The sequence below is a fragment of the Oryza glaberrima genome, chromosome 11, assembly GCF_000147395.1.
Source record: "Oryza glaberrima chromosome 11, OglaRS2, whole genome shotgun sequence".
Lineage (NCBI taxonomy): Eukaryota > Viridiplantae > Streptophyta > Magnoliopsida > Poales > Poaceae > Oryza > Oryza glaberrima.
The window spans coordinates 40,358-66,302 of NC_068336.1; the positions used below are offsets into that span (position 1 = coordinate 40,358).

Below are 25,945 nucleotides of genomic sequence, written 5' to 3' on the forward strand. Positions count from 1 at the left end.
CCACCTAATGTTGCCTAATTAACCAGCGAAGCATCTACCTAAGTTCATACTAGTGGAACCATAAATAGAGTATCCACTAGTTGGGGTTTTGTTTATTCTAGGGTGAACAAGGTAATAATAACAATAACAATAATAATAAGGTCATAACAAAGGTAAATAGGCATGGCTAAATAAAACAGTGATAAAGCGGGAATTTAAATAAAGCGATAATGCATTAATTTAAATCAAAATAATTTTATAAACTGGGATTCAATATGTTCAAGGATGATGTGACTTGCCTTGCTCGCTTTCCCAAACGTCGGCTTCAACCTCCACGTAGAGCGGATCTTCCGAAGTTGCAGCGTCTACACGACCAATGGAAAGGAAAAAGGCTTTTACTCTAATAAACTTCATATAACAAGCAGGAACAAAGCACAAAAATGGGTTCTTGACTTCTTAAGGGAAAATTAGAGACTTGAACGGTCCAATTCTGAGTTCAAATGGCCAAGTTATGGCCATTTGAAGTTTATATGCTCTTTAAATGAATATTTATGAATTTCTTCATTTAAATTTTAATTTAAAAAATGGTTTATTGCGTCAACCGAGGGGAGAGGGCGTGCGGACCGGGTCCACGGGAGTGGGGCCCACGCGGCAGCCTCACGGTCCACGGTGGACCGGGTGCACCCGGGCTCACACCGGCCGGCGCCGTGGGCCCCACGCGTCAGCAGCACCCGAGGGCGCGGGCGGCTGACGGCCGGGCCCCACGCGACAGCCGCTCGGTGCGCCCGAAGGCGACCACGTCGGCACGGCCGGCAGGAGGCGGCGCGCCCGCGCCCCTATGGTCGCCGGCGGCGGCCATAGGCACGGCGGAGCGGCGGCCGAGAGAGGGGAGGGAAAGGGGGAAACGAGGCGGCGGTCCGCGGCTCACCCTAGGTCGACGGCGACGACGAAAAAGGCAACCGGAGCGGAGGAAGGCGGTGGCGCGGCTCGGGTCGACGGGGACGGCGGCGCTCCGGCGGTCGGCGAGCTCGACGAGGGGGTGGACGGGGACGACGACGGTGCGGCGAAGCCGGAGGAGGCGACGCCGGGGCGGGAAACGGTCCCGGCGAGCGGAGAGAGCCGGCCAAAGGTCGTCGGCGACGGAGGAGAGAGAGGGCGACGGCGCGAGCTCGATTCTGGCGAGGAGACGGTGCGGCAAGGGCGGAAACGGGCGAGGGAGGCGCGGGGAGGGTTTAAATAGGGTTGGAAGGGGGAGAGAGCGGTCGGGGAAGGAAGGAAACCGGCCGGGAGGTCCGGCCGCCATCAATGGCGCCGGCGAGATTTGCGGGAGCAAATCCGCCCGTTTGAATGCGAGAGAGAGAGGGAAAAATGGGGGGAGAGGGAGAGGGGATCACGGGGAATGATTCCCCCCACTTTATTGCACGCGGGGACGGCGGGAGGCGGCGGGATTCGCGGCGGCGGCGGCGGCGCTAGGCGCGGGCGAGGCGGCGGGAGGAAGGAGATGACGGGTTGGCCCCACCCGTCAGCGAGGGTGGCGGGCGGGCCCGCCCGTCAGCGGCGCGCGCGCGGGGAGGGGCCGAGTGGGCCGCGGGGAAAGAGGAGAGAGGGGGAGGGAAGTGGGCCGAGCCGGCCTAAGAGAGGGAGGGAGGGTTTTTAGGGTGTTTTTCTTTTTATAAAACCTTTTCAACTTTGTTTATTTCTTCTTAATTATTATTTGTGCTCTGAAAATTCCACTAAAATTTATTTACACATTTTAGGCTTTTAGGAAATATACAAAAATCCTCCAAGCCTTAATTGACTTTTAACTTTGCACATTTTAATTTTTGAAGGCTTTCACAAGGATTTTAGTTATTCTAGCATAATTTAAAGGATATATTTTAGGGTCGTTTTGGGACGTAACAGAAAAGAAATATAATTAACCAGTAAAGTGAAAAAAATTAATAGTTTAGGAATAAAATGAACCGAAAAATAGTTTAGGGTTAAGTGATCCAATGAAATAGTTCAGTGTAAATTAGATTTTTTCTATAATTAACATGGTATTATGTTCATAAAAATTCTACAACAATAGAAAGTCAAATCGACATCTCGTTATTCCAACCGTTGAAGCTACGGTTACGTGACCACAGAAAAAATTAGAAACAACCTATGTAGCCGCCGCCCACTAGGGTGTTTGTAAGGCACCATGACCAAGATTGAACTTTGAATATATTTGTCCCATTGCTTCGGACAAATCAGCCACGGCTGTGGCTAGAAGAGAAAGATACATGTCAAACTAGTCCAGGTCCAAGCTGTCCAAAGCTACGTATCTAACCAACTGCATCCTAAAACTCAAAATATATAAAAAAAACCGTATCATCATCCGTTAGCAATTATTACATCATAATTCTTATGCAAACATGCTATGTCATCTATATTCTAATATATTCTAAAGCTTTAAAATACAAGCATGTTAAATTATCATCCCACATAATTTACACAATATTTCAACACACATTACTTTCAGTTTTGAATTACATATCAATCTATATACTATTTAAATTATCATAAACCACATCAACTTAAGTGGTTATAGCCTTTCCAATGATCAATCAGAAATACAAATTCTATAAGCTTACATCATCTAGCTATATTACACGTTATTTCTACTATTATCATATTAAACTCTTGCAACAACCCGCGGGGTTTCATCTAGTATGTCAAATGAGCGTCTTAAAAGAATTTTGTCCCCGCTACAATTTTGTCAACTGAAATACTAAACCCTGGGGGTGTAAGTGTTAGAACCAAATCAATTTACTTCTTTGGCTAGTTTGTGCTACGGTTTTATTTGACATGACATGTTGACTTGACCACCATAGCTAATGTGGTATAATTTTATTTAAAAAATGATCATGGGGCCCATATGTGAATGAGGGTACTGTTTCCTCTCTCCCTCTGCAGTAGTGAGGCAAACAAAAAATGCCATTTGTCATGCATGTCAGATGGGCCTCTTCTAGGGCTAAGGCAGCACGAGGTTGCCGGTGGTATCGAGGGGGGCTAGTGAGGGTACCGTCGGGGTTGAGAAAGATTATAGAGAGAGAGAGGGGAAAGGGATCCTAGACCCTGAACCGGTAACAACCGCTCATCGTTGTTGTGGGGGCTGCCATGGCTTGGCATTGGAGAATGAGCAGTTGTTGCCTAAGCTCCACATGATAATCAGGGAGATGTGAGCGGCCACAGCTACATGAGGAAGGGCTCCAATGCCCTCTGTGTTGCCCCATCTCGGTCCTCTCATTGTCAATCTGAGTACCCAGCCATTTCCCCGAGATCAACCTTCTTAGGTAGCGTCAATCTGAGCGTCCAACTGCCTCCTTGATATCAATATGCTTGGCCCGATGTCGATTTGCATGCCTAGCATCCTCTCATCACCGGTCCATGCTGTGGCAATATTACAACAGTATGATAAAACCATGGTCGAAACTGTACGGGGATGCAAAGTAAACTGGTTTTAACAATTAAGGAAAGCTTCGGAACCATATACCTTTTCCATGAAAATGGCTGATGCGCAATCAACCGTGTTGGTGAGTGATGTGTCTGTACGCGTGTGCTTGTAGGGGCTCGAACCTAGGGTCTCCATCCTGGAAGCCACGCGTGCTAGCCACTTGATCTGCTGCATGTATTTGAAAAGTTAAATGAGTTAAATTTTAGTTATACTCCAGTTACACCCTAGTTATATAGTTACATTATACTCCAGTTACACCCTAGTTATGTAGTTACATTGTAATTACAGTGTAACTACATTGTAACTACTATGTGACTGCACTGTAACTATATTATCATATCTATATAATTTAGATATAATGTTACATATATTATTTTAATACTTATATATGAGTTACATTATAGCTATAGTGAAATTATATTGCAATTATACTATAGTTAGATTTGAAAGTTTTCTCCCTAAAAAACTTTCGACAGTTCTCTATATAGTCCCTTTTGTCTATAGCATGCCGAATCCAACGGGGACAGCCCAGACACTTGGGCCTTGTAGCACACATGCACGTTTGTTTCATTATTCCAAATTGCATTTTTGTTTGTTTCAATTTCATATATACAAACTATAAAATTTATGTATGCAGAGTTTCCTCAGAAAATTGATTCTTCTCAAAATTATATATTTATATAAACGTTTCGGTGTAATAAAATATATGTATAATGGGAAAAAAAAACAGGGTTAGCTTATGGGCTGATGGCCCGTAGAACAGGAAAACACAAGTGGGCCATTCTTTTCCTCTAGATGGGCTCACGAGCTCACTGGGAAGAGGTAATTAATAAAGAACCTAATAGTGCTCTTGTGGAGCCCCACCTTTATTTTATTTTAATAATCCTAATTGATGATAACAAGTCAACATCTCAAGAGACTGATTTTGATTCACTACTAGGGGTGAGTTCGGATGCCTCTTTTCCCAACTCATCTCCCTCGTTTTCCGTACGCACGTTTTTTAAACTGCTAAACGGTACATTTTTTGTAAAAAGTTTCTATATATGAAAGTTGCTTTAAAAAATCAAATTAATCTATTTTTGAAAAAAAAATAGCTAATAATTAATTAATCACGCGTTAATGGATCGCTCCGTTTTCTGTATTTACTGTACCGGCTGGTAACCGGTTTTGGCGAACACACCCTAGGGCATGTTCAAAGGTAGCCTATGATATATGAAATATATAGACTCTTAGTTCATTTAGATACTATTCTCTCTTACAACGGTTGAGACGACAAAATACTCTAATAATTAATGCACCGAAATAAATTTTATTATTTTTCTTTTCTTTTCTCTATCCTGAATTAGCAAAGTTTCATTTTATAAATGCTAAGAATTTAAACCATTTCATACATAAGAATGATGTTAATTTCTCTCTTTCCCCTCTCTCTCATGACTCATGTCAGTCAGTAAACTTATTTGGTTAAGAACTTTAATAGTCTACTATTAATTATTATTGTATATGTCCTTACAACTCCTTTTAAGTAACGGCAATTAAGAATCAGTCTCATACAGAGAATATAATATGACTATTTTAGCAATCGATGTGTTGACAATTCAATGTAATCTGGGTAGTCAAAACGAAATAGTTAAGAGTCCAACAATGAAGGAGTCCTGTTGCTACTTCTTTTTTGCTTCAGACGGTTGAATTGGTAACTGAAATGGGAAGAAAACTCCTAGCTTAATTAATTAGCTTGTTGACTGAAAACCCCAAAGGAGCTAGCAATTCAGTTAGTACAATCTATAGGCTTATTTTCAAGCCTGATTGTGAGAACAAGCAAAGCATTCTGTTACGTATGGTAACATATCCTATGCACACAAACTCTCACGTATATACACGTACAAACCAACTAACAAATATCACAAAAAAATCTAGAAAAATTCATACATATACTTTCAATAGTATTACACCTAAGGATAAAATCTTAACCTCAAATTCATTATATTTTAGCTGTAACAAAAAAAAATCTGATAGTTTTAGGGTTGTAATTCTGTCAGAATTTTGTCTTTTTTGTTACTCTATACGTAGAATGAATTTGAAGATCCGACTTTACACGTAGATGTAATACTATTGGAACTTTTTGTGATAATTTTTAGTTGGTGTAAACGGTGTGTACACGCGAGGGCATGTGTATATAGGATACGCCCCGTTACATAGTACAGTTATTGTCATTGCAACAACCCCAAGGAAATTAATGTTATAGCGGTACACAATATAATTAGGAGTACAAATATGATGGTTCGTTCTGCTTATATTAATAATGTTACTAGCTGGTACAATAATGGTAAGTAGGAGTAATAATAACAGAGCACAATCATGCATCATCATATATATGAAATCAAAATTAGTTTGCAAGCTAGCTTAGCTACTCCAGAAACTAACTGATGCAAGACAAGACTCAAGAAGAGTCAGCATGAGCTAGGCGTTGCAATAATCCCGCCGAAGAGTGCGGCGATGATGGCGTTGACGTCCCCCGGCGTCAGCCGCAGCGTTGCCCCGTGCCGGCGGTACAACATCCTGTACTTGGGTACCACCGCCGCTGTCGCCGCCGCCCTCAGCACCTGACCCATCTCCTCGTCTGCCGCCACCCACTTCTCCTGCTTCGCCACCGCCTGCATCACAGCCTCCTCCACCTCCACGCCGTCCGCCGCCGCGATTGCCTTGAGCACCTTGCCCCACGCCGCGCGCACGTACGCCTCCACGTGCCGCCGCGCCGCATCTTGGGCTTCACCGTCGTCGTCCCCGAGAGATGGGATTATGGCCAATTTCCTGGCCACGTAGTGCGTGTTGTTCGCCATGAAGAGGTGCCTGAGCGCCGCCTCTCGGTAGCTCCCCGCCTTGGCCTCGATTTTGCGCATCAGGACCTGCACCAACCAACCGATGGACCACGACCTCTCCGGCGATCCCTGTTGCTGGTTTATGCGGTCAAGGGCGCCCTCGTAGTCGGCCAGGAAGACGAGGTAATTCATCACGTAGCGCGTCAGCGGGTGCACTCCGCCGCCGGCCACCGTGGCCTTGGACGGCTCCTTCTCGATGGCCACCTCCAAGTTGGCCAGCGCTCCCCGCGCCGCCTCACCGGCTTTGAACAGAGCAGAGCAGGCGCGCTTCGCCACCTCTGACCTGTCACCGAACACCGACATGATTTCGGGCAGGATCTCGGTGAGAGCGTCGTGCACGTCCAGCACACGGAACAGCCGCTCCGGCGCGCGGCGCGCTCGCGCCACCGCGGCCTCAGCGACGGCGAGGAGATTTGCTGCCTGGTTGTTGGCCACGTCCTCGAACACCGCGTCGCCGACGGAGGCGTCACCGGCGAATACGGTGTCGCAGAGCTCCTTCTCCGCAGGGAAGACGGACGAGAAGGCGATTCGTGCCGCGGCGAGCCAGGACTGTATGTTGTCGACCTGCTCCCAGGTAAGCTTGTGGAACGGCACCTGCACCACGGTATGTTGGCGGCGGAGCGTGGCGGCCAGCGCTGCGCGGCGTTGCTCCTTGAAGGTGGAGATGCACTCCTTGCCATAGCCGGCGGACATCATGGTGTCGGCGAGCGCACGGAGGCGGTCCCGACTGCCTGCAGGTGGTGGTGCGAGGAGGAGTCGTGGGAGCTCGAGCTGAAGCCTCCGCATGGCCGTGTCGAGGAGATGATGGGCCTGGACGAGGCCGTGGCCGTTGTGGGCGTTGGTAGGGTCGGAGGCGAAGAAGAGCATGGCTCGGTGGAGGTCGGCGGCGGCGTGGAGGAAGTGGTCGGCCTCCGGGGAGGAGGCATGGTCATGGAGGAAGAGAGAGGAGTGGTGGTCATCAGGATGCCACTTGGAAACCAGCGTGGCCGCAGCGGCGACGGTTTCCTCGACGACGGTGGTGGACAGCGTGCGGCGGTGGCGCTGCATATCGCCGATCAATCGACTCATCATCTGCTCCGTTGTTGTGGCGGCTACCAGCTATATACTCGACTCGAGATAGACAGGTACTCCCTCGATAGCAAGCGTGTTTGCAGTCAGCAAATTTGTTTCTTGCAAGTAGCCCTCTTGTTATCTTGGTCTTGTTGTTTGATCGGGTCAAGCTCAAGAATTTTATTTTCCTATATGGCCGGCAACGGCAAGAACACAACCTAACAAACAATCAGCGAAGGATCATTCTTTCCGATGCTGCTACTTGGTGTTTTTTTTTCTTTCTTAATTACTAATTCTTGTTTATTTACGACAAAAATATATTACACAATATGATGAATGAAAGAGTTGAGTTGGTTGATAAGCACGAGGAAGGAAAGTAACACAGTTGGTTGCCCTAAATTTCATTACAACATACACACAAACTAGTAATAACAGAGTAGGCATAGGACTCATTTTCATTACAAGCTTAGGCCTGATGGCTGTTATCGGGAGGAAAGAGTCAACTTTCCATCTCGAGTTCATTGAGGGAGTCAAGGTGGACTTTGTCCATATAGGGAAAGGCCCAAGGGCTTCTCTACCCACTGCCTATATACTCCCTCCGGTTTCATTTTAATTGACGTTTTGGACAATGACACGGTCTACAAGATACATCTTTTACCTTATTTTTCTATTATAATATATATAATAAATAAATACATATTTACTTTTATTATAGTACTTTAAAAGACAAATCTATATATGTTGTTCTAGTTCCTTTAAACTAAATATTTTTAAAGTTATTGATAGTCTAAGTTATAAAAGTTTGACCTCAATCTTGTCCAAAACGTCAATTAATATGGAACCGGAGGGAGTACATATCTAATGGAATCCCTCCGGCCGCCACTGTCCACCATGGCGCCTGCCGGCTTCTTCTTCGACCTCAGCATCCTCCCCTCTCCCCCCGCCCTGCCCGCCAACAACTCCAAACATACCAACACTAGCGCAATCGCCTGCGCTTTCGACCTCAGCTACTCCGGCATCATGCTCGTGATCACCCTCAACATGGTCTCCTTGCTGATGATTCTCACGTACCCATTGCCTCCGCCTCCCTCCACCCTCGCCGACACTACACACGCATCACCCTCTCCCTCGACTCCGCCTTTGCCCTCGCCCCCTCCACCTCCTGCCTCCTTCGCATCTACACTACTGGAGAACTGATCTATGTCCCGATGGCAAAAATCACATTTGTCCTGATTCTAATAAGAACCATTTAAACCAGAACTAAAGAATATCTTTAGGCCCGGTTCAAAAGCCCAACGCCACTTTATGATCTTCACCAACCGGGACTAAAGATCATTTTTAGTCCCGGTTCAATTGTTGTTAGGAGGTGTCAGGCTACCGAGGATCTTTAGTCCCCGACCAGGACTAAAGATAAACACTTTAGTCTCGGTTGTTTATACCAACCGGGACTAAAGATTGTGCACGGAGAAGGGAGAGACGCACACGTCACACCCTTAATTATAGCGTCGCACGGCCTCCTCGTCCAATCTTCTTCGCCCTCCCCACTCCTCTCCCTCCCCCTGGTTCTCTTGTGCAGCGCTAAGCAGAGCAAAGGTAGTGGAAAGAAACAAGATGAGACTAGAGGTAAAGCAGAGTTACATCGGGGAGGAGAAGAGGAGAGAAGAGGAAAAGGAGAGGAGAGAAACAGAGGGGAAGAACCTACCGTGGCACCGAGGTTGCGAGGGAGGGAGATGCAGGGAAGGCCCTTGACGCTGGAGAGGTACCACCGTTTCTTCGTTGACCCATGGGGCACCCGCCTCACCATCGACCACCTCAACCATGGGGCGGGAGGGGAGGCGGCAAGTGGTGGCACATGAGGCGGCGGGAACTGGAGGCGGCAATAATGTGGAGCGACGTCGGGTAGATCTATGATGATTTGTGAATTTGTGGATGATTTTGTTGTTGAGTATGTTCATGCAATTGATTTGTGAATTTGTGGATGATTTTGTTGTTGAGTATGTTTTTTCGATTTGTGATGTCAAATTGATGTGGAGATTTGGGGATCGATGTCGGGAGCAACTCAATGTGGGGCCGTTAGTGAGTTTGGCTCGAAATCAATATGCAAGCAGAAAAAACAATGAAAAAAAAGAGAAATACCTTTAGTTCGGCGTTGGTGAGTTCCGGTTATTTTAACTGGGAATCTTTAGTCCCAGATTGGACATCCTGGTTTGCAACCTGGGACTAAAGGGGTTGCAAACCAGGACTAAAGAGGGTATCCCCAACAGTGCTATGACATCGTCCCCGCGCGCCTGCTCACCAGGCCACCTTCGACCACCTCTGTTAGGTTGCATTTCACCTCTGGGGTCGTGCTCGTGCCGACCCGGCCCGACAGCCGGGCTGTGCTTGGGCCGCTCCCTCGGCATGGTGGGCCAGCCCGGCACGGCACGATCGGAAAAAATAGTATAGGGACGTAAAAGTAGAGTTAATTAACCATATAAGACAAAGCCCAGAGACAAGAGGAGTACAAAATAGACTTACTTTCCAGCCATATGGACACAGCCCACAAAGTTTAGGGAGGATACATAAACTTATTATGTGGAGAAGCACAATAAACTGTCGTGACTTCCGGCCGGCCCGGCACGGACCGAGTCTTACTGGGCCATGTGTGCAGACTGTGGGTTGGCACAGCACGGTTCGGCGTGTAGGTCGGGCCGTGCTGGGCGGCCCATTTGGCCATCTATACTTTGGTACCACTGGGATTGGGAGGCAACCGAACCGAACTGGCACAACCCATTCTCCCCACCCGTAGTGGCACAGCCCTTCGGGAGGAGAGAGCAAAAGGAGAGGCGAGAGAAATCGGCGCGAGGCTGCTCCCTCCCTCCTCTCAACACGGCAGTTGGGGCGGTGCCACGGCTTTCGGCGGCAGCATGGCGCACAGCAGCGGGGGTGACGCTGCACGGCGACGGCGGCAGTGTGCATGGTTTTCCAGATCTGTGTGGAAGGTATCCCAAACCCTAGTTTCGACCTGTGTGATAGTTCAGACTTAGAACATGAATAAATACATATGTACTCGACATGGAAGAAAATGAAAAGAGAAAATTAAATCCCCTATATATGTTACTTGTTATCAAAAAAATATCCCCTATATACCACTGAAAGTTCATCATAAGACCATATCACTTCAATCTAAAAAATTATTGGTCCATACATTATCACTTTAATCTTTTCACTCAATACTATGTATCATAATCTTTATATATACTAACTATATTTTCTGGATAATTATGCACTTTCCAACGGTGTATGTGCAAATATTTGAAAGCACACACCTCACCAGAAGTAGAGAACTTTGGTTATTCAGGTAGTTGTCACTGTCCTGTTGTTTTGTCTTAGATAAATAGATATATATCCAAGTTCAGATAATGACAATTTCATATTATGCTGAAATTGTTCAGATAATGACATGAATTTCTCCCTCGGATTTGGTTCATTTTTCTAAGGATTGATTGCTTGATTGTTGGTTAAAATCACGGGAGAATGGCAGTATATTATGGCTGTGGTTGTAGTCTTGTAGATTTCATTTCTGGTCATGTTACTTTCATGATGCTAGTTCATCTTATCATTTGTGCTTTTGAAGCAGAGAATGTTTAACCGGCTTTGCAAAGATGGTGCCTTGTTAATCTATGTGAGGGGGAGGGGGACGGGGAGCGGGATGTTACTTTGTTTTTTGTAGTTTGTTTTTAAATATATATCTTGGGGCTGAAATAATGGTTTTAATGAGGTCGGATGTTTCATTCTTTTAGAATTTCCATGAGTTTTATTCATTTTTAAGATGTGATACATAGCAGCTTATGAGTGTAGAATGATAGATCCAATCAGGTCTATCGATTTAAGTGCAAAATGATGGTTAGATGTTTTGTTTTTTCATAGAATTTCAAGTACATTTCTTAATTTTTAAGATGTGATGGGTGATGGCTTGCACCTCAGAGGATATTTAACGTACATATTTATAATTACTAGAAAAAATACCCGTGCGTTGCAACGGGTGATGTCTATTTTAATGTTATTATTGTTATATGATTTAAGTAAGATAAAATTCATTGTGGGAGTTCGCTTGGATATATACTTCCTCCGTACTCGTAAAGGAAGTCATTTTGGACAGCGACACGGTCTCCAAAACACCACTTTGACTTCTTGTTTCTATAAAAATATTTATTGAAAAGTGATATATGTATACTTTTATGAAATTATTTTTCAAGACAAACCTATTCATATAAATTTTACATATTCAAACTCAACAATTTGAGAGTTATTCATGATTTATATTCCCAAGGTTTGACTTAAACATTGTCCTAAACGACTTCCTTTATGAGTATGGAGGGAGTATATATTTAGAAAATCCTTCTGTATTACCAAAAGTGAACATTCTTAAAAACCGACTCTAATACGGATATGTATTTCTAAAAGCAAACGAACTTAAAACCCGACTCATACACGGATGACGTACCAAAATATTGGTAAAAACATATTCAATTTTTATAATAGTAGAGATACGTGGAATGATTTAAGATGGCATAATTAGTCAATTTTCTTTATAGTGTTTTTCGACTGCCACGCTAGTATTTCAGTTTTTTTACCTAGCAAAATATACGCAATACAGGTCTTGAAGTATTTATTTAATTACAAATAAAAACAATACAAACGAATTTAATGCTGTATATAAATTGAGAATCATGATTATTTAGCTATTTAAAATTTATATTATTTTATAATAAGTTAGAAAATAGGAGAAAAGGAGAGAGCAGGGAATACATATGTATGTACGTTACATTGGCATGTAAGGTAGAAGGGAAGGGAGCAATCTTTTTTGAGATAGATCTAATAGGCCCACCAGTTGGTTTGAGTTATCTAGCTAGTATTCCTTAAAAATTAATCTAATAGTTAAAAATAATGGGTCTACTGATTTAAGCGAAAACCAATGGCGAGCTATTTTTCTTTTTGCTTCTAATTTATTAGAGCACCACATGATGGCTTAGGAGTGTTTGTAGAGCGCCACGTGGCAGTTTGAGAGCGTTTATAGGAATGTTAATAGACTTTTAGTATATAATTTATATATGTATGGTATTTTAGTTTTTTTAGCCTTGGTGAAAAAACTTATATGATGATCAATATGGAATAGAGAGAGTATCTCTGGTTTATTTACGATAAAAGTATATGATAATAAAAAGAGTTGGTTGATGAACACAAGGAACATTGGTGGGACCACCATGATTCATGGATACTCAAATGAGTATCCAAGATCTTGGAAAAAAGATTATATATATGAAGCCTATATTTAGAATGTGTATAGAAAAAGATAAAAAAGAGGCCTATTCATTCAAATATTAGGCTTTGGGTTGTAATTTTTTCTTATTCCTTCCCATTTCGAATACCCAACCTCAAAGTCCTGGACCCGTCCCTGATAAGGAAGGAACACAACTTTTCTTTTTTTAAGGAAGGAAGGAACATAGGCCCTGTTTGATTCAGTTTAAGATTATTATAATCTGGATTATTAGAAGTAAGCTGAAACAAACAAGTAGATTATTATGCTGGATTATTATAATCTATAAGCCAGATTTCTATAATCCAATAATCTCCTCTAAAGGAGCTTTTTTTCAGATTATTGAGTGGTTAAAGACCCACTACCCTTACCCTTAGATGCCTCTAATAATCTAGAGAAACAAACAACTCGTAGCTTATTTTATGTTACCTTATTATAATCCAGCTTAGAGTAATCTAATTTAATAATCTAGATTACAATAATCTTAAGCTGAAACAAACAGAGCCATAGTTGGTCGCCCTAGTTGATTGTTGCCCCTCCGGCCTCCCTACCAGGGGCGGGCCAGCTATGATTCAAGGGGTATTTAGATATATACCCAAGATTTTTGGACAAAAAATAGGTATATATGCTCTATAATTCGAACGAGTCTACGGCTCGGGCGTCTGATTGGTTTGGAGAAAAATTGGGCGTTGACGTCAGCATGACGTCAACGCTCAATTTACGTGCAAAACTATTTTAAACTGATTTTTCTCTTAAATTACTTATCCAATTGTACCATTAAATTCGTTGCAATTAAATCTTCAAAACAAGACCACACATGGATATATTCCGACAAAAATTTTTTTAGCTTATTATTGAATTATTTTTAAATGTTGCACGATGTTCCACCAGGTATATCGGAATTGTTTCACTAGGTAGATCGAAAATGTTTCACTCGTTTAGATCGGGTGTTGTTTTACCTTATATAAAAACAATGTTTCAGCAAATAGCGAAAGAATGTTTCAGTTCACTGCAACATTTGATCCATAAAACATTATAAGTACACTAGGTGAAACATTTTTCGGTGGAACAAAAAATAAACCGAATTCCCTTAATAGGGGGGTTTCCAAAATATTTGGGTTTTTTTTTGTAATGGAGTATTTCAGTTCACTGCAACATTAGATCTATACATAGTGAAACATTGTGAATACACTAGGTGAAACATTTTTGGTGGAACAAAAAATAAACCAAATTTACTTAATAGAAGGTTTTTAAAATATGTGGGTGATTTGTTGCAATGGAGTTGTGTGTGTGGATAAGTGGTAGGTGAGGATAGGGGATATGTGGTGGAGCCCAGGTGCGCACGTGATGGGGGGAGACAATTTTTCCCCCTCCCCCGCGCGCCCGAAGTTGAGCATTCTCGCTATACTTCGTATATGTATTCAAAAAAAATTAAAGAAGAAGCCTTAACTATTCATTTCATTTGGGCCTTGTTTCACCATTTTTTCCTATATTGGGCCCAAATTTCCCACTCCCGTCCCCCTTTCCTCTCAGCCCACACTCATTTTGGGCCTTAACTCAGCCCAATTCCCATTTTTCGCTCCCCGACGGCCCAACAGCCGGCACATCCCCATTCCCCAAACCCTAGACTGTGCAGTGAGGGCGTTGGAGCGGCGGCGGACTGGCGGAGGGCGGCCGATTCGCGGCGACCGGCGTGTGCGGCGGCGGGCGGCGGCAAGCCGGCGACTGTGCGGGGGCGCGGGCGCGGCTTGGCGGCTGCAGCAGCCAGCAGGGAGGTGGCGCGTCCCGGCGTCCGCGTCAGCGGCGTCGCGGCGAGCCGCGGGACAGGCCGGCAGGCAGCGGCTGAGCGGCGGCCAGCGGCGCGTCGGCGGCTCGGGGCCTCGGGCGGCACCGCACGGCCGGCTGCCGGCGTTGGCGTGTGCGGCGGCTGCCGGCTGCGGGGTGCGCGGTCGCATCGGCGGCAGGAGGAGGCGAGCAGCCTGCAGCCGAGCCCCTCCTGGGCTCCTGGCCTCCTTCACCGTCGACGACCGCGAGGAGCTCCGGTAGTCCGGTTCGTCCTCCTTCCCCTATTACCCAGCTTCCTATTGACTGTTGTTTGGTGAAATGGATTGGGAGCTAGTACAATTCAGTGATTTAGTATAGTTGCTTGCTTGCTTAGTTTGTAGAATTGTAGTTGCCTAGTTGAGTATTTGAGTAATTGAGTAGTGGTCTACTGGTCTAGATGGGGCAAAAATATTTGAATGATTGTCTAGTTACATTCATTGAAAGGGAATTCTTTTTGCAAGCCAAGGACAAGGACATCATCGCTTATTTTCAAAATATCAAGCGTCGAAAAGTTAATCTCTAAATTGTAAGATTTCTTCCCAATTTATCAATTCCTATCATTTTTGTATTCCATATGTTTGATATGTTGGCATTTTGATATGTTTACCAATTTTATGTTATATACACTATATATTATAATTATTAGTGTGTTATACTATACAAGCTAATTTTTAGGCTTTTAGGTGTATGAACAAATTTTTTTTCCTCTTCCCATTTCGAATACACAAGTTAAAAAAGCTGGGCCCGCCACTGCTCCCTGCCCCTGCCCCTGCCGGCCTATGCTCATGTGAGGTCAAGTGCTAATTGGTGAATTACAACTATGACATCAAATGGATCTATATTTCTATCCACTATGATTCCTGAACAAGTGAATTAGTGAATGTGCCGCCCCTTCCGGCTATGTGAGGTGAAGTGCTAACTGCTAATGGGTGAATTAGAACTATGAAATCAAATGAATCTATATTTCTATCAACTTTGATTTTTGAACAAGTGAATCAGTGAATGTTCTGCTGACTTGCTATGAACTGTGAAGATGGTAGTGCCAATTGGTGAATTAGAACTATGAACTGTGATTTGTGACTTCTTCTCCAAAGTTTGTGACATCATGGCTAACAATACGTAAGCGTATACTGAAGCAATGACATTGTAGTTTTCTATTTATTTGTAAGATCTTATGTATTTGAACTATCTATATTGTAGTACTGATGTTTTCTTCCATCCTTGGAGAGGTATATACCTCATAATTTGAGAGGTAAAAATTAAACCTGTTTAACTGGTTAGAAAACTAAGTTTATGATTAGCACCGACGAGACTATTCTAGTTGTTGTGGGGTATATAAAGGTATATATACCTCATAGTGTTAGTCCGGAGGTATATACCTCTTCTTAATTAGCACAAATATCTATACCTATAAAAAATGTAGGAAAATGTCACAAATTTCTATAAAGATAAGTTTCCAATCCTATTCCAACATGTAAGATTAATTTTGGTAACTCTTTTTATGGATAGGTATATCTCAAATACGAGGAGGTATATACCTCTCCAAGGATGGGAGAAAACCTCTGTAATATTTGCATATTTTAACTTGCTTATTAAGTTAGCTGACTATTGTTGTTATAACACTATTGTTATATTGTTATATTTCTAATTTTGTATCGCCCTATCACTAACTTTGAACTTTTTTATAAAATTTTGGTATGTTGTATTAACCTGCAATTTTGAAGTAGGACTTCCCAAGGAAAAATTCCTAGCTACACCACTGTCTGCCATGGCGCTTGCCGGCTTCTTCGACCTCAGCATCCTCCCCGACGACTCCAAATCTACCACCACCAACACTAGCATAGTCGCCCGTGCCCTTGACCTCGGCTACTCCGCCGTCGCGCTCGATCACCCTCACCGTGGCCTCCTCGCTGACTCCCATGCACCCATTGCCTCCTCTCTCCTGCTGCCGCCCTCTGCCTCCCTCCACCACCGCCGACATCCCTTCCTACAGTACACGCGCATCACCCTCTCCCTCGACTCCGCCGCCGCCTGCACCTCTGCCCTAGCCCCCTCCGCCGCCCGCCTCCTTCGCACCTATGACATCGTTGCCGCGCGGCCGCTCACCCAAGCCGCCTTCGACCACCTCTGTCAGGCCACATTTGACCACCTTGATATCGTCTCCATCGACTTCTCCCACAAGCTGCCCTTTCGCCTCAAGCTCCCCATGCTCAAGCTTGCGCTGCAGAGGGGCCTGCACTTGGAGATCGCCTATTCTCCCCTAATCGCCGATGCTGCTTCAAGGAGACAGGCCGTAGCCGAAGCCAAGGTTGGCCATCTCTTGCTCTTCCTTATTATCTTCGCATATCTCTCTATATCGTAACACTAATACTTAGTTCCTTAGTAACCAAAGCCTTTTCATCTTTTTTCAGCTCTTGGTGGAGTGGACTAAAGGAAAGAATCTCATCATCTCAAGTGCTGCTCACACTGCTTCTGAAATTAGAGGACCCTATGATGCCATAAATTTATCTTCTTATTTGCTTGGCCTTTCTACCCAACGAGCCAAAGCTGCTCTATCCGGCAACTGCAGGTCACTTGCACATCTCTTATATGATATCCGGAGCTTATTTTAGAAAGCTAGGCAGTTTAGTCTGAATCATGATGCTGTGCCATGTATTCTAAGCCATTTGTTCATTCTCAGGTCACTGATTTCCAAGGCTCTGAGGAAAAAGCACTTCTACAAGAAAACCATTAGAATCGACAGGCTGTTACCAAATAAGCAGTTGAATTCAGCAAACTTCAAGCTTGCTGACTGGATTGGTTGGGATCCTATGCCTCATGAAGTAGATCTGCTATCTTTGGACGTTAATCCAGAACCTTCTTCCGACAAATATGAATTGCTATCTTACAAAGGAGAACCGCAATCTCTTGATATAAATCCAGAACCTTCTGCCAATAAAGATGAACTACTGTATTTACCCATAAATGCTCTCACCGAAGCATCAAGTCATGTACCTTATGATGGTGATGAGTCCCTCTTTGTCGAGCAGCAAGAGCAGTTAAGCCATGGCAACGAAATCCTATTCCCAGTTGAAACTCAAGAAGGGCCTGTGCAAGTTAGCAGAGGTGAAAGTCTTATGACTTGTGTATTGTCTACCTTGCCGGCATCTTGTGAGCAGCATAGTGTTGCTACCAATTTGGATAATCCTGGAAACAATGAAACTGTTATGGCTCATGATGTGCAGACTGCTGCTGTCTCTTCCTTTGATCTGAAAGGCATTGAGAAACATGTTGAATCTCTGCATGATGCTATGGAACTAGATGGTACAGAGTCAAGTAAAATGAACCTCATTGCAGATTTTACCGCTCCCTTATCTTCTGATGATAGCTTGGTGTGTTATGCTATTCCATGTAGTATGGAACTTTCTGACACGAGTGTCGTGAATAAGTGCCCTCACCAGTCTACTGGCTTCCCAGATTATGCTAAAGCTTGTACAGAATGTGACTCTGGGTTGACCTCCTGTGAGAGGGTTGATAGGATATCACAGGATCATGACATTCTTTCTGGTTCCAGTATTTACTCTAAGAATAAGGACCTCTACTCTTACAGTGACATCTCAGTTTTTTCTGAGACTCACAAAGATTTTGCAGAACCGCTAGAGTTGCCTCCATGTGGGAAAGATGATGAGGCGCCACCAGATCTTGCAGCTCAATTGCACTGTAATTCATGCAAGGATGTTATGATGCCACCGCAAGTTATAAGCGATGAAGTAGAGCCAGTTGACAGAGGAGCAACTATTTTAGTGGAACATACTCCCTGTGGTCCAGAGACTGCCTTGACTGCTTTTCTTTATGATAAAGGATCCATTGATACAACCAGTAAAACTGATGAGTTGGCAAAGCAAAACTCAAACTCTCTGGAGGGAGATGTTGCTAAAATACATGAACAACTACTAAACTATTCTTATGCTAGTGGTGAGGTGGAGATATCCCTAACTAGATCAGGTAAGATATGAAGTAGGCATTGTTAAACAGTTTGAATTTGTAACCTTTTGTGTTTACTGGTGACTATTCTTGAGATTTTTCTAATTACGAAGGCTATTTTGTTCTCTGTCATGTCCTTTCATGCTTGCAGCTAGTATCAAGTCAACAGTGAAATGATTCACTAGGTTTTGAGGAAGATCAATTTAAGGGATCTATTGTTTCATTGTGTTTGAACTTAGCTTAACATGTATTAGTTTATATTAGAAGTATTGAGCATTGATTTTAGTATGAAGACAATCAAAGAAAATTGAGATTTATGCATATCTTTTAAGCATATCTGAAGTTTTGTTGGTTTTGCAGAAAAGCGAACCAAAAAATTAAGGTCGCAACATCCGATTTATGTTCCTTTCTTGGGCTTCCTCAAGTCTGTGTCCTTTAAGAAGAAAGCATCCAAGGTAAGAAGCCTGTTCGTTTTTTTATACCAGATTATAGATTATGTTGAGTTATGAGGGATATTGCTAACATATGTGCACGCTGAATCCTGTATCAGGTATGGTTTTTTGAGGATACCGCTAAACACGAATTCCTTGTCTGTTATCAGTGTGATATGAATAATGAAAAACAAGAGTTGGTACTTGACTTCTTTTTATATTGTATTGATAGAGATATTGTTGCTTGAACTGTGTGACAGGATACTCTTTATTTAGATAATTACAAACTCATGTAGTTATAAGTTTAATGTGCCATGATGTCACGTGGGAGCTGTTCTACAACCATAGCCAGTCTGCTTAGGTAGGCCTCTCGAAAGTCAGGTTTGGCTAAGACTAGGTAACCTTAGCTCTAGCTCTGTGCAGGCTTGAGCCAATCTAGAGTTGAACAAGCCTAAGTTGAGGTTTGAGCTTACATAAGCCTGAGGTGGACTAGATGAGACTTGATAACTATAAAGTTTTAGGTACTCCAGCATACATAGGCTTGAGTTCAGCTCTGTAAGGATAGTTCAACTTTAAACACACATGCATGAGCATATCACAAGGCTATAAAACAGTACTACCTCCGTCCAAAAATAAGGGATTTTTCCCATATAATTACTTGGGTAAAATCCCTTATATTTTGGGACAGAGGTAGTATATATTAGTGTTATGGTATAAACATGTGATTGAAGACTTATTGAGCGAACTGCATGCTTAGCTCAATGAGTGCTTGAGCCTGTTTTGGGCTCAAGCTCAGCTCCACTGAGTCTGAGTCAAGCTCGCAATGCTTGTGAAGTCTGAACGCTCATTTGACAGCCCTGCCCAAGAGGAATGCATCCTTTATTTAACCAAAAGTTTAACCGGACCATATCAGATTAGTAGCATTAAAGTTCCAGTTAAGTCATCCTTTATTTAGTGTTCAAAGGGTGGTGTTTGCTTAATCTTAAGTATAAGGTTAATCAGACAATTATGTCTCCCTGTTCCTTATACTGTCCCTCCCATGATTTCCTAGCCACAGCCGACAAGACCGATGCAACCTGGTCCTTGCTCATCATGTCAAGAGACCACAACTATGTGCTGTGTTCTTTGTTCCAGGGACTGACAAATCATATTTTATCACGTATTGATTATGGACGTGGTACTGCCCTATTGTTACCTACAAAATTGGATTCTAGTACGCGAAATCTTAGAAAAAAAAGCTCTGATGATGCTGAAAATATGGCATCTGGATCATAATATGAATCTCGTGATCTCACTACTTTTTCCCTCCCTTCTGCTAATTTTTATGGATGCAGTTTTCAAGACAGTGTAGACCTGGTGTGGCTTGTTTAGAATAAAGATAATTTTTATTTAAGGCCGAAGCGGGTGAACATGTAGCTGGTAGAGCACCCAGTAGAAGTGCCACCCGCCTAGGGATTGAATCCTGGGAGCCACATTTGTGCTCACCTCCCTGTGCTACAGTTGCAGAGGGTCCCAGGCTAGCAAGAGCATGTGCTGGTGAGGTTCCTGCCTGGCTAGGTTTTGATGGGACCCCTTCTTAAAAGCTAAGTCAAGGGGGTCGTCCTTCCCCCTTGATCAAGGTTTTTTTTTTTGATTTAATGCCAAAAGAAATAGAAGCATGAATTCAGTATGCAGTTTCAATCTTTCAGATTTGATATGGAAAAGGTTTTAGAGACCATGAAAGCAATAGAAGGCCTCACCCCCACAGATGCACCCAAATGAAGATGTGGAGACTGAACAAATAATTATATCATTCATGCCACTAGACTGAGGTCTTACCAGCCTTCATCAATGTCGGGTCTCATTTGCCTAAGATCATGACATTTGAATTGACTCATTGGGTGTTCCTAACTTCACACTACATACGAATAGTGTTGTACCTTAAGATACCTGTAGGAGTAAATTAGTGAAATTGCTGACTTTTTGTCTCTTAATGCCAATTCTTGGTACAATTGCATTTCTGTCTAGTCTGTTACTCAATTCTGTAAATTCTTTATACATATCAACATAACAATTATTGCTTTCCACTCATGCTATAGTGGTGCGACTATTCTTAGAGTTGACCTACAAGAAGAAAAAGTAATATCTACAAAAACTGCACACTATCATAATAGTCCCACTTGTTTTCACTATCTTTACCCCCACCTTTCCTCTTTCCCTCTCGCCTTTTGAATTTCATAATTCCCATCTACTGATTCTTGTAATTTCTTTTTCTGTGCACCTAATTATCAATGCTTAATTCATCTGATAGTGATGGTGCTCTTAATTGAAACCAATGCAGGTTACATCCAAAAGGAAATCATAGCAACTGTAAGAACTTACAATTTAAGAATTTTGCTGCACATGAAAGGAAAATGAATCTATATGCAAGGTTACTCCGTGGTGCCCTTTGACTTTATCCTGTCGGGTTGGCTAGGCCTACTTGAGGTTGGTCGAGCTCAGTTGTCAGGATAAGTCAACAACTCAACACGCGATTCTTAAGTGGGCTACTGTAGGGATTAATCAGAAGCTGTGCCATAGCAGAAGGCAGACCTGTGGTGGATTTAGGACACTTCCAGTTACCTCACCAACAAATTGCCAATTGAAAACTGCGTCCTGGATCTAGAGCAGCAAACTTCTGTCCAATAGATGGTTGAAAAACAACACAGATTCCTGTGGATCTCTATCTTGTAGGCTGCAATGTTCAAAGGGGACATGATTGTTCCTCACCAAAATCTTGGGAGATGTCACTTTTGAAAAAGCTTACCATAGGATTGCTGCGGACTTTGGAGGGAGAATCTTATCGAGGACCGTCTTTTATACTTGTATCTAATCATGATCAGCATTCAGTGAGCTTCCTGCGCATCTTTATTTTCATTTATCCAATTTTGCATATCCTTGCCTTTATGACTGTATCCGAGCATCCTATCGTTAATGATCAGGGATGACAAAACCTTGGAATCAGCCAAATTGGCATATCCAACCCCAGAATAGTGAGTTTGGATTCTTGCAGCAAAGTGGTAGGGCCTGATGTTAATTTGTGGTGAATAGCAATTTGAGCAATAGTGCCAGTGTTGAACAATGGCATATCCCCTGGTGTACAGCAGGGAATATGCATGGTTGAAGGATGTGAGTGGAAGAGGTAGGAGATATACCCAACTTGTCCATGTCTCCTTGAATGGTCTGTACTGGCTGCCTTGGCCGTAGTGTTGGTGTTGAGATTGCCGGGTAGCTTGTTGATTGTGGCACTTTTTATACTAATCGATTGATGAGATAGATTCTCTTTACGAGAAAACTTGTATTGATTAGTTGCTGTTGGGCTGATGTATGTGTTGTGCGCAACAGCGAGCTTCCATTCTGTCTGTCATGTAGGAGTATGCTAGTGGCAGTGGTGGCTATCAGTCGTTTTGATGCTTGTACTAGTACCTTACTAGCCTGCATACCTTTGACATGCCAGCTTCCTTCTCAACATTGCAAGGAAATACAGGGATATGCTATATACATGCACGATCATCAAATCATACCCTATCACAAAGTGGAGCAGCTCATGTCAAATCAGGGCTTAACCAAAATTAAGAGTTGACTCCTTTGAAGAGATCAGATCAAATTGAAGAGAAGCTATAGTGCCAGTGGAAGTGGAGGCCAAGGCGGCCATATATAAATGGCCTGATCAATGTATCTACCTTCACGTACGTACCTGGACTAACTACCACAATGTATCATCATCAGGGCTGGAGCTCATCATCATCTTCGTCGTCGTCGCTCCGCCGGGTGTTGAGCACCGGAGGAGGCCTGGTGGAGGAGGAGCGGCGGGAGCGCATTGACAAGTACCGGAGCAAGCGCAATCAACGCAATTTCGACAAGAAGATCACCGTAACTCTTTCATTTTAATCATCAATTAACACAGATCCTTCTCTCTCATTACTTAGCTAATTAATGTGCATGGTTGCTTTAATTAATTGCAGTACGCTTGCCGGAAGACGCTCGCGGACAGCCGGCCGAGGGTGAAGGGCCGCTTCGCCCGTAACTCCTCCGACGACGCTGCTGCTGCTGCTGCAGCTCAAGTCGAGGTGTCGCCGGCGACGAATAATAATGTGCCGGAGTGGTGGCCGGCAGTGCAGGAGGCGCTGGCCAGGCAGGAGCAGGAGGCGGCTGGCCTCCATCTCTGCGACACCGCCGACGATGACCTGCTGGCCGCCTACCTCGGCGTCTCCTCCATCGATCTCTACTCACCCCGCGGCCACTGATCGATCCATTCAATCATCACTGCTACTCTGCTACCTACTCCTACCTCTTAAAACGGTTCAATTTACTCTGCTATCTACTCCATAGATATTTTACCCCTGACTCGCAAAACGGTTCAATTTACACCCTCAGTCAATATAGAGGTGGTTTAAGCCTATCTGGTATTGAAAATTAATGAACCCATATAAATTGATATTAATGACCCTCCACATGTCAGTATATTTTCACTTAAAAAACGATTTTCGCAAACACCATGTTTTATTTAACAAGTGGGTCATTAAAATTTCACTTGTAAAGATAATGAGAAGCTCCTGTGGTCTAACGCACAATATGCAAAAAAAAAAAATATCTAAGAAGGATCGCGTGTGAAAATTAGTTTATGCAGGTGCTTCTCTTAGGTGACAACCCGTGAAAATCGAATTTTCATAGACGGTCACCTAACAGGGCTGCCTGCAAAAACAGTCGACATCACTAAAAGGAGGTCCAACACTGACATCACCTCCATGTAAGTCACCAAGTAGCGTGCTACTTCCTCTTCCTCATCTCTCTTCCGCTCTCTCAACATATAAGCTCAGATCCAATTGATCCCTCAACCCTTCTCCCTCCGTGGCTCTCTCTCCCTCGTATCTCTTCCGCTCTCTCCTCAACAGCGTGCCTAGAGCTCATCATGGAGGCGGTGGCTGATAGCGTCATTCAAGGAGGAGATGGCTCGCGGTGTGGTGGTCGTCACCACCACTACCGAGCCCCGTCGCAGCCTCCACCGCTCCCCGCGTATCGGATCTGAGAGAGGGAGAGGGGGTGGTGGCGGCGGGGAAAAGGGAGGAGGGAGGAGTGGGGAGAGGGAGCTGGGACTAGGCGGCGGTGGATCCGCCATCGAATGGAGTCACCACTGCCAGCTCCGCCTTCGAACGCTGCCATGGAGAAGTCGTCGCAGCTCCTCCCCTATCAAGTCGTTACCCTCCTCGTCGGGCTCAGCCGAGCCGCTATCCTCCCCACTGCTGACCCCCATCACCGCCACTACAACCCCCGCCGCCACCGGTGGGGCAGGAGGGAGGAGAAGAGGGAAGCGGTGGTGGCTGGAGAGGAGGAGGCGGTGGGTGGGTCTGGAGAGGAGGTAGCTAGGTGGCAGTAGGTGGTGGTTTTAAATGTCTTCAATTTTTTCAGTGGGGTGATGTTTTTCGCTGGTACCTCTTCAGCAGTTGTCAATGAAAATTGATTTTCGCTGGCTGTCACTTAAGAGGTCCGTTTGTAAAAAAATTGCTATTCACACAAAAGCAAACTCACACTGTGAGTTTAAAACCAAAGTAACAAAACATTAAGCAAACACAAACCAACAGACACCAATACAAAATAGAGATCCCATAACTGCTGAATTCTATCTGTGAACCTCCACCCAAAGTTAGGGAAGAGCTGCATAATCGTTGAGTCAATTTTACGACATGCATCATTAATTAGCTTGATATCTTATTTACACCATTGTATTTGAGCCCAACACCAGAGCCAATACGTTATCCTGAAAAGTACTTGCAAATAAGATTTTGATGGTGATTTATCAAGAATAATATCATTCCTACTAAACCAAAGAGCCTAACATATAGCGGATGCTCCAACAAAAATAAGTTTCATAATTTTTTTTATCAACACCCAACACCCATTAGCCAATTCCCAAACATAATATATGAGATGCTACATTTCATGCATGCTCTTTCATCCCTGGAGCTCTTGTTGATCTTATGGCATGATCGAGTCGTTACAAACTCAAATTAATACAACAAATATGCAGTGAAGTTTGGGGTAATTACTTGCAGTGACGTGTGTACAACTAGCTGTACAGTAACTGCACAAGAATGGAACATGTGGTACGTTTTAGCAAGCACAACTGTTAATTAGCTGCTTACACCTGTAATGCCAAATGGAGCCAGCTAGTCTCTCTCTCTCATCATATATACTTATAGGAGTATATGCATGGTGGGCTGGCAACAGACTATCGAATTCGAGCTCGGCAACGTGTACGTGGCTAAAAAACAAACAAGATTTAAACTTATTACCTCGGTGACAATTGAACTAGCCAGCTACATGCATGATTATTCACGAGAAACGTACTAAGCAGCTGGTTTTAGCATTTTCCATTTTATATATGTCTATAAAAGCTTGCCAAAGCCAACAGTAGACACACAAGTAATGAATTGAAGCAAAGAGATCGATCGATCGATCGAGAGAGAACAGCAGCATGCACCATTCGAGCCGGTCTTCATCTTGGCATGGCATCATCAGCTCGCCGCCATTCCATTTCCTGCAGCTGCAGGGGAGGTACAGCGCGGAGGAGCGGCGGGAGCGCATCGAAAGGTACCGGAGCAAGCGCAGCCACCGCAACTTCGGCAAGAGGATCACCGTAAGTATTTCATTACTACTGGTTTAGCAGTTCCACTTGTTAGCCTGAAGATAATCTTGTGCATTTGCAATAATTTGTTTGCTTTCAGTTAGTAAGTTTGAATTCTTAGGCATAGGATGCTGCATGCATTGTAACGGCTGTCCCAGGAAGTTTCAGTCTTGGGCAGCTGAGCTTTTCCCCTTTTTCTGTTAGTAGATGGAACTGGATCTGGAGCGTGGGATGGCGCGTTCAGTCGTTTGGATCCGGTGAAATCGGTGTTTGTTATGCATGTAACAACCTCACAAGATGAGGGAATAAAATTGAAGAGAAATCAGAAAAGCTGCAGGTGGTTACGCAGCACCAAAAAAAAAAAACTCTGTTCTTCGTTTCAGTTCTTCAGTTACTGTTCAC

General features: G+C 43.8%; 2 protein-coding genes across 9 annotated transcripts; one reads left to right on the forward strand and one right to left on the reverse strand.

Moving 5' to 3' along the window:
* Positions 1–5,729: 5,729 nt before the first annotated feature.
* Positions 5,730–7,404, reverse strand: LOC127755450 (exocyst complex component EXO70B1-like). The gene has a single exon (XM_052281130.1). The coding sequence runs from the start codon at positions 7,402–7,404 to the stop codon at positions 5,905–5,907; it is 1,500 nt and encodes a 499-aa protein (XP_052137090.1). The 3' UTR covers positions 5,730–5,904.
* A 6,922-nt stretch (positions 7,405–14,326) lies between these two features.
* On the forward strand, positions 14,327–23,318 carry LOC127754334 (uncharacterized). Of its 8 annotated transcripts, none has more exons than XM_052279823.1 (8): positions 14,327–14,732; positions 14,968–15,032; positions 16,234–16,814; positions 16,918–17,075; positions 17,187–18,490; positions 18,830–18,924; positions 22,648–22,791; positions 22,884–23,318. In XM_052279823.1, exons 3-8 carry the CDS (start codon positions 16,275–16,277, stop codon positions 23,163–23,165), a joined length of 2,523 nt encoding a protein of 840 aa, XP_052135783.1. In that variant the 5' UTR covers positions 14,327–14,732; positions 14,968–15,032; positions 16,234–16,274; the 3' UTR covers positions 23,166–23,318. The 8 variants fall into 8 exon arrangements, with proteins under 8 accessions (XP_052135783.1, XP_052135785.1, XP_052135782.1 ...); XM_052279825.1 differs by having other exon boundaries at positions 14,973–15,032; positions 16,231–16,814; XM_052279822.1 differs by having other exon boundaries at positions 14,973–15,032.
* The last annotated feature ends 2,627 nt before the right edge of the window (positions 23,319–25,945 follow it).